At 45.2% G+C, this 14,069-nt stretch overlaps 1 protein-coding gene across 4 annotated transcripts in view; it reads right to left on the bottom strand.

Annotated features, from left to right (window-relative positions):
* The window catches only part of Als2 (alsin Rho guanine nucleotide exchange factor ALS2), a 49,524-nt gene that overhangs the window by 21,008 nt on the left and 14,447 nt on the right, over nt 1–14,069 (bottom strand). For all 4 annotated transcript variants that reach the window (XM_050159246.1, XM_050159244.1, XM_050159247.1 and 1 more), the window contains exons 5-11: nt 11,804–12,161; nt 10,315–10,483; nt 9,311–9,407; nt 6,880–6,957; nt 5,629–5,811; nt 3,915–4,086; nt 1,712–1,892 (exon numbers count right to left, since the gene is read on the bottom strand). In XM_050159246.1, coding sequence (XP_050015203.1) covers nt 1,712–1,892; nt 3,915–4,086; nt 5,629–5,811; nt 6,880–6,957; nt 9,311–9,407; nt 10,315–10,483; nt 11,804–12,161 — 1,238 coding nt within the window. The remainder of the gene's footprint in view (nt 1–1,711; nt 1,893–3,914; nt 4,087–5,628; nt 5,812–6,879; nt 6,958–9,310; nt 9,408–10,314; nt 10,484–11,803; nt 12,162–14,069) is intronic.

The following is a 14,069-nucleotide window of genomic DNA, read 5'->3' as shown; positions in this document are numbered from 1 at the left end:
ACGGATTCTTCCCACCGGAGAACAGGCAGGCGGATGCCACAGGGGATAGTAGAAGCCGGGCAGTAGGAACGCTAACAGAAACAAGGTTCACAAGCCTGGTGCCAAGCAGGTCTGCCCGGCAGGTGGTACTTACTAACCCGACAGGCTGGAGAAAACACGGTTCAAACTTTAGGGTTTTTAATGCAAGGTTAATCTTCGTTTAAAGTTCTCCAATTAAGTCAGGAAACACTAGGGAACTGGGTGAGACCACTTCTACATCACGCTGATTAAATACCACCAGTGCTCCAGACAGAGTGCTCTGAGCAGGAACACTCCTTTCAGACTCCCGGGCTAGTTAGCGACTGATACTGCCAGGGATGGGAAATTCTTTCTAAAGGGAGCCTCAGAGGTAGAAGCTAAAAATGTAAATTACTGAGCCAGGTGGTGGCACACCCCGGAGGCAGGCAGATCTCTGTGAGTTCAAGGCCAACTTGGTCTCCAAAGCAAGTTCCAGGACAGCCAGAACTGTTACCAGAGAAATCCTATCTCTACCTCCACCCACCAAAAGTAAATCAGTTTTATCCTACCTACAGAAATAACTACTGTGCTTTAAACGGTAGCTCAGCACAACAGAAACTTCATTTTAAAGCAAAAGGTCACGAGTAATCGGGGGTGGGGGGAGATGGAGGTGTGGTGGAGTAAATAAATACAAGACAAAAAAGGGAAAATTGCACTAATAAAAGCTGAAACCTTCATACAAATAACAAAGTCTAATTTTTAAAATAAATCTGTGTGTCAAGTTCTCTCATTATTTTTCATGTCTGATGAGTTAGAAGAGTAAAGTCAAGATAATTCTTCCTAGACAACAGCTTCCAATATACTTAATTTGCCTGGGGCTGAAGTCACTTAGGTGCTAAGTCTGAAAGGGAAATAAATACTAGGTGATTGCAGGCTATTTCTGCTGGTGGGAAGGGGACAACCTTAAATATCCTTTTGATTAGCATTGCCTGCAGCTCTTGTTAATACACACACACCAGTCCTTGGGTTATTTATTATAACCCAGGGAAAACACAGGCCCGACAGGAACTCCCTGGCAACAGGTGTTCCTCACTGGCCCCATTCTGTAACTCTGTGCAGTGCCTGGCACTTGGTGGCACAGAGTCCATTTCTAGCAGACAGATGGAGAACAAATAAGCTACGTATAAAAACAAACAACACAACCTTGGAATCAACAGAGTTACCTGGTATACATTAAAATAACACTTAAATTATTGCCTTGAATCATGGTATCAAAATACAAATCAAGAAAAAGTGAAAAATAGTTTAAGATTACAAATATACTTGGTCTGTTTTACTTATAAAACATTCTTGGTGTTATTCAGAAAACACCATTGCGTTAAATGTAACTGAAGTGTCCCGTCACACAGCAGTAAAAAGCAGGCTCACACTTTACCTGCTCTTTAAATACACTTCTTCATTTCCTCAAACTTTGGTCTAATTTACTTAAGTAAACAAAAATAATCAAATTTACAGTGGGACACTGTATGTAAATAAAATGTGCTATCAATCTCTGTTGGGCACAGAAGGAAACTGAACTTCAGCACTGCGGAACCCTGGTCGGCTAAGACTAAAGGAAACACCTTTCAGGTCTATCTCCAAGTGCACTTTCCCTGGGCACTCTCCTCTGAAGTGCGGCTCCCCTGCAGATCCCCGTGCTGAGACTGATACTTGCTCTGTGTAACTGTCCAAGAAAAGACTCGAGTGCTTCATGATGACCAGGCTCCTGGCTTCTTTCACGCCCTGCAGGAAGCTGCTAAGCGATGCTCCGTGCTGCCCAATGAGGTAACACAGCTTGCTGAACCGACTTGCGACTTCCTGCAACAGCTGGACAGTGGTCACAGTGCCCAAATTTTCTGCACCAAAATGATAACAACATGAACACCAAGAGCTTTCTTATGATGGCCCCTTTTCTGAAAACACTCTCTCTGCTGAAACACTCATCTGTGGAACCCCAGTCACTACCACTAATGTCACAGAAACCTATAGACTGTGGGGTCCCTGGCTCCGTGGATTTGGTATTGCTATCTCTGAATGGGTGTTTCTTTTTTTTTTTTTTGGGTGTTTCTTTAAAGGTTTCCCAGGTGATTTTTTAGTATCTCAGCCAAACTGCAGACCCGCTGAAGCTAACACTTGTTTTGAAAACACTCCCTTCTCCTGCTTAAGTTCTGAGCCCATCCTCTGGAGGAGACGTTACACAGCTGGGGCTCCACACACTGTTATTCACAGACACAGTTAAATTGGTCAGGAGTGGTGGTGCACGCCTGTAACTCTAGTACTTGGGGGACGGTATGAGGAACAGGAGTGAGTCATCTTTAGCTATATAGAGAGTTGAAGACTAACCAGGACTACATGAGACCATAACTCAAACTAAAAAAAACCAAACAAACACTAAATAAATAAAAGTGAATTGCTAAGTCAGCTGTTTAAAGTAGGTATCTTTCCATTAGGAACAAGAAGCTCACCTGACACAAGCCAACGTTCCCTTAATAGGGTAAAAGACTACCAGCCTAACTTCTGAGTCTTAATTGTGGCCAGCGAGACAAAGAAAGAAAATTCCATCTCAAGTCATAAGTCAGGGAAAGGCTTTCGGCTGTTTGTTGGTTTTGAGACAGGGTCTTACCACGTACTGCAGTTATTTTTAATAGCTCCCAAACCTCACTTTGCATTCCTTGCTGATGTACTAGAGACCCCAGATACCATGGATACATGGATACATGCGTCCCAGTGGATAAGTCTCCTCTGTCTTACCGCCTCACTTCCAACTCCTTTTTGTGATTGAATAAACATTTGGTTAAGCCCTACTAATGTGGCGTGAGAACCTTCACACTCTGGTAGTGCTTTTAAGAGATTATAAATACAAATGAATATATGAATGAAAAAATTAAAATTTATGCTCTGGCAATGCTGCATGGGCAGCCCGTATATGGCGGTTCTGTTGAATTTGTTCATATGCTGGGTTTCATGGTCTAAGCAGATGAGGACTACTAACCAGGTCTCTTCCTCCAAATGAACGCACACACACACACATACACACACACACACGAGATACAATTCTAAGAACTAAAAGGGAAAATAATCCCATGAAATTATACAGTCTCTCTCTCTCTCTCTCTCTCTCTCTCACACACACACACACACACACACACACACACACACACACACAAATACAATTCTAAGAACTATAAGGGAAACAATCCCATGAAGTTATACAGTATCTTAAGGATGAGATGCAGAAGTATGATTGCTCAAGTCTAGTTTCGAGGATAACTTTTTCGAAGAATATACTTTTCTCTTTAGCCACATCTTCCTACAGCTCTGGTTTCTACAAGTGCAGGAAGAGTGAGTTCTGGGAAGACAGGACAGGTGGAGGTGAGGCAGCCTGGCTCCTGATGAGCCACAAACAGCATGTGCACTGTTGAGTGTGAGTGTAGACGGGAGGGAGCAGGAGTAAACCATTAACACAAGCAGTTTTCTTAACGCAAGGCACAGAGACACATGCTTAGAGACCCAGGTGATGCTGAGACTAGCATAAGAGGATTGTCTGAGCCCAGAAGTCTGAGGTCAGCCTGGGTCTGAGGAAGAAAATAACAACTATAAAACCCAGCAGGCATGGTAGCTCATGCCTTTAATCTCAGCAGTTGGCTGATGGAGGCAAAAGGATCAAGAATTCAAGATCTTCCTCAGCTACACAGTGAGTGGTGCCCAATCTGGGCTACAGGACACCCTGTCCAACCAACCAACCAACCAACCAACCAACCAACCAACCAACCAACCAACCAACCAAATGAGCTTCCTTTTAATAAGGAAGAACAGCTAAAACGAGAGCCCTGATGATCTAGGGGTGGGGGTGGGGGAGGGGGAAGGTGACAACTTACCTAAACTGAGAAGAGGCCTAAGTATCTGAGACTTGATGTCGCTTAGTTTTGAGTAAAACCGTCTTTCCGTAGTAGCCAATTCATGGAGACTGGCGATATATCCCATTATGTTCTTGTCCACCAGGGCAAGATAACTATCTTTTCCTGCTGTTACTCTGCTTATATATCCAAGCTGAAAAGGGGGAAGATAAAAAGATCACTGATAAAATGTAATTTATGAGCAACGACCGGGTATGTTGCACGGTCTCAGAGCAGCAGACGGGGCTAAGGTTAAGATACCCAGGAGTTGGAACAGGCTATTAAGCTCCAACACCTCCACAGTAAAGATTTCCAAACGCTGCGTATAGAACTCCTTTGTTTTGGAGTTGGTTTATGCACACACCACTGTTAAATGTAACTGTATTTATTTCAAGATACCTCAGGCGTATTAAAGAGTCAACTGATAAGAACTACACATCTCAAGACTCACTCTGCATAAAATAAGATTGAGAACAAAGAGGAGCCCTGTGCTACACCAAGGGTCTCTTAAAAGTGCCAACATAAGGGGATTTTCTTTAAGAAAACACAGAGCCAATAAGATGTTTAATGCCTATAATTCCAGCACTCAGAGGCTGAAATAGGAGGCTTGCTGGGAGTTCAAGGCCATCTTGACTACACAGTGAGTTCCAGGTTAGTGTATCCAAAAAAAAAAAAAAATTGGCCAATGCTGCCTCTGGCAATTTAAGGTCTTGTTTCAATACATTCAGAGCCTACTAACCAGACAGCCAAAGACTATGTGGTCCAAAACCACAGTTTTCAATGAGAATAGAAAACCTAGGCTGTACCAGCACTGAGGGTTACATTCCCTGTTGACGTGTCTCTCTGAAGTTGTGCGTTGCTTTAACAGAAAAAAACAGAAACAAGCGAATGTTCTCAGTGTATAAAGACGAGGCAGGAGGTAGAAAAGCAGACACTGGTTTAGATCTTCAAAAGAGGAAGAAGTGGCTAAACTGACAGGAACAGGGACGACACAGCCAGGCAGTTCTGCCTGTGACTTGTTGGGGCCTTCTTGGTGAGCACAGCTCAGGACCCTCGAGTTAGCAGTGTCCAAGAAGAGTTAGAAATGCTTCTGCCACAGGAAACCTCACTGTGGATGGTGCTTTTCAATACTCCTGCATCGCAAAACAGAAATGAAATAAAAACAGCTCGGGGCTTAGCTCAGTGGGAGAGTTCTTGCCCAGTGCAGAGAGAGCCCTGAGTTCTAGCCCCGGCATCACGAAACAGAAGCACAGGCGTAGCCTTCCTCCAGGAGAGCTCGGCTCAGCAACTGCTTCCAGAGCCTGCCCTGTGCAGGAGTGATCACACAATCCCAGTTACTCGGGAGAAGGAGGCAGGAGGCCTGTGTGCGGCAAGCCCCAGGCTACCCTGAGCTGCTTGTTGATCGAGATCTTGCCTCAAAAAGATAATGAAACCAGCACGTGTACTGTGCAGACACAACAATGGATGAGGAAGTCAGAAAGCCCCACACTCAGAAGACAGACAGCAGATAAGATCACAGCATCTCAGTGCTGAGGGGTGTGTTAGGGAGAACAGAGTAGAGAGATAAGAAGGGGAGGGAGAGAAGGGGTTTGCAGTTTTAAGTGAAGTGGTCAGAGGACTTAAAGTCAGGCCGACTTGTAGTTCAAAGGCTCCTGCAGCTACACAATGTGGGCTTTAGGGTCCAACTCCTATTCACCTTGTTACAGGAGAGAAGGACTGGAGTCTTGGTACCACCGGGATTCTCCGGAAGGGTGTCACCTTCTGCGGGGTCCTGTCGGCCACTGTAATACAGCCCAGGCTGGAAGTCTTTGGTGTCCACCAGAAACAAGGAGTAATCCTGGCCTGCGGCCACACTCCAGACTCCGTTTTCACTGCTAACCTGAAATGACAGAAAGACAGAGTCTGTCCATCTGTCCAAAGCAACCAAGGAGAATCCAGTTGCAGGGAACAGATTAGTTAAGCAGGCACGGGCAGTCAGCCATACCTTAGAGAGTGAACCAAACCCAGCAAGGTACCCAGTTACTACAGAACAGAGCAGAAGGAGGGAAAAAAAAATAACCAAAAAACTGATGTTCAGCTTTTAAACCTGAATTGGATTTTTATAAAAATCTGAAAAAGTAGAATAAGGAAAGGAAAAAGTATAGTCCTTAATAGTTTTTAATGTTATTTTTGTAGGTGTCTATAGGCAGCTTATTTTACAGGGAGGAGGCTCTAGAGCCCTGCTCTAATAGTCACACCTCGAGTGCACCTCTGTCCATCCACATTCAGCCGTGTGCCAAAGAGCTACATGAAACGAAAACATCTAATAAGGCTAAATCTCACTGTGGCCAACTGGGCCCTCGGGTGCTGAAATCCCATCTCCCGCTGGTCACTCACTAACTCTGCTGTGACTTCACTGTGCCAGCTCCCAAGATGCTGGAACAGGCAGGACCCCTGAAAAGACACCACGTGGACCTAGGCCAGTGTTATATAAATCAATTTATAAGTCAGAGACAGGGTCATCTGAACCTGTAGTTTTGCTGCAGAAAAAGTGTTAACAAAAGGTTTACTGTGATGTAAGATATAGAACATAACATCAGAAAATTATGACTTTTCAAAACCAAACTTAAGAGAGAAGCCAAAGTAGACATTGTTTGATGGTAACATAGCCCAGAACACACTAAAGGCATAAAATTTTGTATAAAAGAACCTTTTCTTTTCTTTTCCTCCTTTTTTTTTGCTAAAAGAAGGCAGAAGTACTATAATATTCAAAATACAGACAAGGCTGTGAAGTAAAAACAGTTTTGAAAAATTGTATTTAGCTGGAAAAGGAGTGGATTCATATTATGAAATCGTATTTTAATCAACTTTTTAGAAAAATTATATTTATAAACTAAATTTATCTACAAAACAATTTCCCTAGACACACAAAGTGCTATAGCACAGAATTCTGAAATACACAAGGTACCTTTGCAAGCCGAGGGACTGTGGTTGGGAAGTCAGAATGCCCGAGCTGACCGAAGGTGTTACTGCCCCACGAGTAGACCTATCAGAGACAACAGGAGCTCAGGTGAGACGTGTGCACTTGACCATGACCAGGTCAGCTCTATGAGACTGTATCTATATAGTCACAAGATCATTCACTCGTTTTCCATACACTCAGGAGAACGAGGTCTGAGCTACAAAGTGAGAGCATGGTGGCACAAGCTTATCATCAGAACACAGTCGGGAGGCTGAGGCAGGAGGATCTCTGGTCTGAGGCCAGTCCACCTGCATGGGGTCTGCCAACACCCTGTCAGACTAGGGAGGAAGGCACATTCCTCCCACAGACCTTTTTCTTCAGTGGTGCAGGCTCTCTAACTTGTACGTGTCTAACCGGACCTACGTGTAGGTGTGTGCAGGAAGGAGGGACATTGGCTGGGAAGAGGGAGGGGACTGGTGGGGAGTTGGAGCAATGTGGTCCCTACAGTGAAAACGTCCTAAGACCCATTGTTAAATGGAATATATGCAAATATAACATAAAACAAAACCTATACATCAAGGAAATCATCGCTGCTTCTTTAGTCCAGGACATTCTGACTCAGCATCCCAAGTACTGACATGTCGGGCATCATTACGTCCAGCTAAGTCAACACTTTTGTGATCGTCCACCTGTAAGTCAGCACCCAAGAGGCTAAAGCCACAAGACTGCTGAGTCAGAAGCCAACCTGAGCTACAGGTGAAACTCATTTCAAGAACAAAAAATACAGCTTGAGTTTAATAGCTATATAAAACTCCACTGTGGGTACGCCTCCACTAATTAACTACTGGATTATTAGTGAGTTAACAATTTTCCATGATATTGAAACCCTTCAACAGGGCTGGTAAGATGACTCGAATTAGGAAAAGCGTTGGACAGGGCGAGCCTAGTAGCAGGATTTTCATCCCTAGAACCAAGTCAAGGAGGAAGGAAAGAACCGACCCATGAAGTTGTTCTCCGATTTTCACATATGCCGTAGCATGGGCAAAGCCCCACATCATACAGACAAGCACATCACATACAAACACCAGCATAGACATCATACAGACATCCTCACATCCAACACATACACATACATCATATACAGACATCCTCACATCATACAAACACCTACACATACATCATATACAGACATCCTCACATCATACAAACACCTGCACATACATCATATACAGACATCCTCACATCATACAAACACCTGCACATACATCATATACAGACATCCTCACATCATACACCTACACATACATCATATACAGACATCCTCACATCATACAAACACCTACACATACATCATATACAGACATCCTCACATCATACACCTACACATACATCATATACAGACATCCTCACATCATACAAACACCTACACATGCATCATATACAGACATCCTCACATCATACACCTACACATACATCATATACAGACATCCTCACATCATACAAACACCTACACATGCATCATAAGACATCTACATCATATACAAACACCTACACATACATCATACAGACAACCACATCATATATAAACAACTATACATACACCATATACATACGCACAATAATAACACATTTTCTAAATCCTTGCCTATAGAGACTTATAGATATATGTGAATCTATGTCCTTAGGAAATTCCCGAGTCAGGGAAAACGCACACTCTTCATCGAGGTCCCGCCCAAACTTCTGCCACTGCTCTTTTCTCCCGAGTCCCAAATAGCACATGAAAATAAATGCAGTGTCACCTATCGGGAGAAAATAGTTTTAAATTTGTTTGCTAAATTGTCCTTTGTCATGGGCCATTCTATTTTGAAATTCTTCATTTGTTTGTTTTATTGTCTGGATGGGGGCAGGTGCAACTCCAAAGACAACTTGCAGAAGTCAGTCTCTTTGCCACCTTACGGGCGGGATCCAGGAAAACCCAGGTTTCAGGCCTGAGGGCCAGCACCCCGACTGGCTTCTCTCTCTCCTCCTGCCCTACCCCTCTACAAGCCTTCCATGCAGCAAAGGACGGCCTGGGGTGGCAAGCTTGTGCCACTAGCTTGATTCATGTCTGGGGATGGAGCCAAGCACCACGTGTGCACGTGGGTGCGTGCTAAGCTACAACCTCAGCCTGGCTGGCTCCTTTGAGACAGGCTGGGTACCTTCTCTTGCTCTCCTCTTCACTGCCACGTAAAACCTCAAACCTCAAAGGAGACAGGCAGTGCCGCCTGATAGTACAGTTGCTCAGAGACAGCGGAACACCTGACCTGGCAGTACAGTCGCCCAGAGACAGAGGAACACCTGACCTGGCAGTACAGTCGCCCAGAGACAGCCCAGCACCTGGCCAGGGTAGCCTCCCTCCCGTCAGCACAGGAGCTGCCGCACTCCAGTCTGCCCTTACCTGAGACTTGGCTGTAAGTGCAAGAGAATGGGAGCCACCTGCCTCCAGGTGGATCACCTCTTTACCATCCAGACACTTGACACACAGCGGCTGAAGCCTTGGAGGAAGCAAACAGGTGCACACACAGAGTCAACACACCTTCAGCAGTGTAACTTTCCCGAAGTATACAGTCAGGACTGTTACATAAAAATAACGAGGATATGTATAAGCTACTTCTAAACATTATACCTAATCTTCATTTTTTTTTTTTTTTACTTGCAGCATTGTCTGTCATCATTAACCAACCCCTGTAATTCAGAATCGACTAAGAACCGTGGAGTTGAGCTGCCCAGGCCCCAACCCCAGCACCTGGAGACAGGAGGATCCCTGCCAAGTCCGCCCAGTCCAGGCCACACACGGAAGTAAAACAGGATCGTAAAGACTGGGACTAGACAGAGGACACTGGAAGTAAGGCAGGTTTTATCCCCATTCCCTTTGCTCCGCTAGGATAGACAGTCTGAGAACGCCTGCCAGAGAAAATGACCTTTTCCTGATGTACGCACAGCTCAATGCTTTAGAGAGCACTCCACATCTCTGAGGTCAGAAACTCATGCTCCTCTTTGTAAATTAATCTATAACTATTCAAATGTTTCAGGAAAATACCATCTTATCCCAACACCATTTCCTGCATTCTAAGATGAACGCACATCAAACGGAACGGACAAGCGTACGCGGATACTCCAGTCCTTTATTGGCTTGTATTATTTGAGACAGGATCTCTCTATGTACCCCTAGCTGGCCTGGAATTCATTATGTGGACCAGACTGGCCACAGACTCACACAGATCTGAGCGCTAAGCTAAAGGCACACACCTCCATGCATGCCTAGCCTCCAGCATGGACTGTGAGGCACCGAGGACTAAGCCTTTTTTCAGCACTAATGGTGCACAGTAACCTCCCTGTTGGCTATGGATGTGTGGAGACCTCAGGAAAAGACCCCCATCAGCACCTGCCGGTGGCACTCACCTGGGCAGGACGTCACCGTGCCCCAGCTGCCCTTCCTTGCCTTTCCCCCAGGTCCACACCTCTGTTCTCAGGGACGGCAGGAGGGCATCGGCTTCTCCGCTGTATGTGGGAGTCAGGACCACGGTCCTGGTTTTCACCCTTGCAGCTTTCCTTAAGAGCCTGGGGGAAACTGGAGACAAACAGGGACGCCGATGCTTTAACAGAGAGACTTTCTGGAGAAACACACTAACACGGTGTCTGTGGAGCAACACCCTGCAGAGTGCTTGGCTGGTCATGCTCCCTACTGTCTGTGCCCTGCCTCTCTCCCCATTAGTCTGCAGATGATGCTCACGGACCTGAATAGAAGCCGTGGGAGTATTTAATCTGCCATACTGCCTAAAACTCGGCTGCAGACCCTTCTCTATGTAACGTTTTCCAACATCCTGGAGGACTTAGATTCTAAAGAGTATGTTAATAATGGTGTAGCTCATGCCTGTATTGCCTGCTGAGTCTGAGGCCATCCTGGGCTGCAGTGTAAGACCCTGTAGACCCTGTCTCAAACAAACAAAAAACCAAAATCAGAATATACTAAAAATACCACAAAGTTGACAAATCTTTTCTATTTCAAAACATTGTTAAAAGCTAGTAGTACTTCCTAAGCCAAGCTTTAATTTCACATATATAACAAACAACTGTAATAAAGAATTAATTTTGAGATATAAAACTTTAACTTCTATGGCGGGAAGAAAGCTTTAAAATCTTTCACAGGGGCTGGAGATGGCTCAGCGGTGAAGAGCACTGATTACTCTACCAGAGGACCTGGGCTAAATTCCCAGTTCCCACATGGTGGCTCACAACTGTAATTCCAGTTCAAGGTAACCTGGCACCCTCTTCTGGCCTCCATGGCGCCAGGCTCGAAATAGTGCACAAACATACATGCAGGCAAAACACTCACACACAGAAAGTAATTTCTTTAAAAAAATTTTTATGCGTTTTGGGTAAATATAAAGGTCAGTGGTNTTTTTTTTTTTTTTTTTTTTTTTTTTTGTCTGGTTGGTTTGTTTTGCTTTGCGACAGGGTCTCACTGTGCTGTCCTATAACTCAGTACATAGACCAGGCTGTCCTCAAATTCAGGGATCTGCTTGCCTCTGCTTCCAGGGTGCTGGGGTTAGAAGTGTGGGTCACTATGCCTTGCTAGGTTAATGTTTTATTAAATTAGTCTTCTGAAAGGATGTTACTAGCTTTTACTATGTCGATAACAATGTATAACATGAAGTAAATCTTACACATCAATTTGGTAGCAGGACAAACTTTAAATAAAGTCATTAAAAAAGCTGAAGTTATATTCTGTAACTGTTTCTGAGGCAGAGAAGCAGGTGGCTTTCTCTTAAAGCCACCACTGTGTAAACTGCCATTACAGAAGGCTCAGGATCTGAATATGCCAGCTTCAACAATAGGAAAGTTAACTTGCTGTAACACAGCCTGTGAAGCTCAGTCCCCCACACCTCACCTTGCGACAGCAGTCCTGGGAGGGAGAGTCTTCGGCTCCCTCCCTCGGCCTCTTCCTCTCTGATGTCCACCAGACTGGAGCTTTTCTTCCCTTGCATTGACTCCTGTTTCACCTGCTCTTCTCTGAGATCTTTCAGGCTTTCTGGGCCTGTGGGAGCACTGCCCGACTGGGCTCCCGTCTCCCCGGGGGCGGCGCTGTAAAAGTTCATGACTTTCTTGAGAGACAAGGCCCCAGCCTCGTAGGTGGCCGCCACTCTCACACCGACAGCAGATGCACAGGAGACCACCAGGCTGTTGAGGGCTGAGGTGCTTGTGGTTGGTGGACTGTGACGGTCAGGGCGAGCTTCCTCTACAGAAGGCTAAACAAACACACGGATGTAAAAACCCTGTAGTAACAGTCAATAAGAGCTCATGCTCACAGTTATCTGCAAAAAATTCCAAAACAGACCCAAGGAGGAGGTCCTGTCTGTAACCTTTGCAGGAAGGGTGCTGCCCTGGGCTACACAGCATATCCAGGCCAACAACAACAGACGGCTTGTCTTTAGCCTCAAACTGTGCCCTCCTGGTTGCTGAGTTAACACAGAATATGGAAATGGCGCTGAAAACATAGCTCCTTCCCTGAGCACCTCCTCTCGCTGAGGGCATGTTAAAATGATCCTAGCTGTTTTATAAGACCGAGCATGGGGAGATGAGAGGGAGGACTGAGGGATGAAGAGCCCTGGCTGCAGCCCGGGGAGGCTGAACTAAGGAGAGCTCAGCTCAAAGCCAGTGCAGGCTTCACAGGGAGCCCCTGTTTCAAGCACTAACAGGCAGAAAAAAGAAAAACGCTGGATTTAATACAAGGTGCTCTGGACAGAAGGGTGGAAAAACTCCAGTCTGCTCTTTGAATACGTTCAGGAAAATATACTGATTGCTTGTTACTAAGAAATGGAAGAAGTAAGATTTTAAGAAGAGGAGGTGTTTATAATGAAAATGTACATGTTGGATGTATAGGAGGAAACCGTACGCCTCTGACCGTCCCTCACACTACAGACTTATCTCCCAAGACACAGCAGCTGGGCAGCTATGACCTTTGCTCTGGTTACCACAGAGGACAAAAGCGACAGGTTAATAATTAATATATGGAGCAAGTGTTCTTAGCACGCTCTGTGGGAATATTAAAAAGATTAACAAAATGATTCCAATTCCAATGAAAAGAAGGTTGAATTATCAAATACCACTGTTAACTAAAAGGGAAAAAAAACATTAAATATACCCAATAGCACACAAAAATACCTCGGTGGTTAAGAGCACTTGCTGCTCTTGCAGAGGACCCAGGTTAAGTTCCCAGCACCCATGGCAGTCAACTCCAGCTCCCTGGGATCCAATACCTCCGGCCTCCGTGGGCACATGCACTCACATGCACACACCTACACCCACCAACCTACACGCACACATGCACCTGCACTCACACACCCATGTGCACCTGCACTCACACGCACACACCCACGTGCACCTGCACTCACACTCGCACACACACACGTGCACCTGCAGTCACACGCACACACCCACATGCGCCTGCACTCACACGCAGACGCAAACCTTTAATCCCAGCACCCAGGAGGCAGAGGCAGGTGGATCTCTGTGAGTTCGAGGCCAGCCTGGTCTACAAGAGCTAGTTCCAGGACAGGCTCCAAAACTACAGAGAAACCTTGTCTCGGAAAAAAAAAATTGCTTCTTATACTCAAAGATCCCAAAGATATGCACATTATTCCTTAATTTGTTCTGAATTCAGAACCAAACCCAGCAAAGCATGGTCTCAGGACACCCTGGGATATACGGTGAGATGCTGTCTCAAAGACAAAACAAACAAACAAAAACAAATAGAAATAACGCTGGCTCCTGGCTTTCTTGAACTAACCCCCAGTGTCTAGCATACAGAGGATACTCAACAGAGTTTGCCAAATCACATATCAAATCTAGAAGTAATCTAATTAAAGCAGTTAGCAGAGGCTTGAAAACTGCTTACTTCATGGCCAGAACTACTACGATTTGGTTCTCCTGACAACGGACTCAGCCTAAGACTGCGATTCTGACCTTTGCTGATGATGCTCCTAACAGGTGCGCTGACAGCATTTGAGAGGGGCGGCTTTGGGAAGCTCTCACCATTAAGCAGAGGAAAACACTGCCCATAATCTTAAACTACTATTCCCAACCTGTTACATATGCATGCATGGATGGGTGGATGGATACTTTAAAATCTTTATTTTGAGGTGCTGAAAGCCTCA

The sequence above is a fragment of the Alexandromys fortis genome, unplaced genomic scaffold, assembly GCF_014885135.2.
Source record: "Alexandromys fortis isolate MF-2015 unplaced genomic scaffold, M_Fortis_MF-2015_v1.1 scaffold_65, whole genome shotgun sequence".
NCBI lineage: Eukaryota > Metazoa > Chordata > Mammalia > Rodentia > Cricetidae > Alexandromys > Alexandromys fortis.
This window is presented reverse-complemented; position numbering and strand designations above follow the sequence as displayed.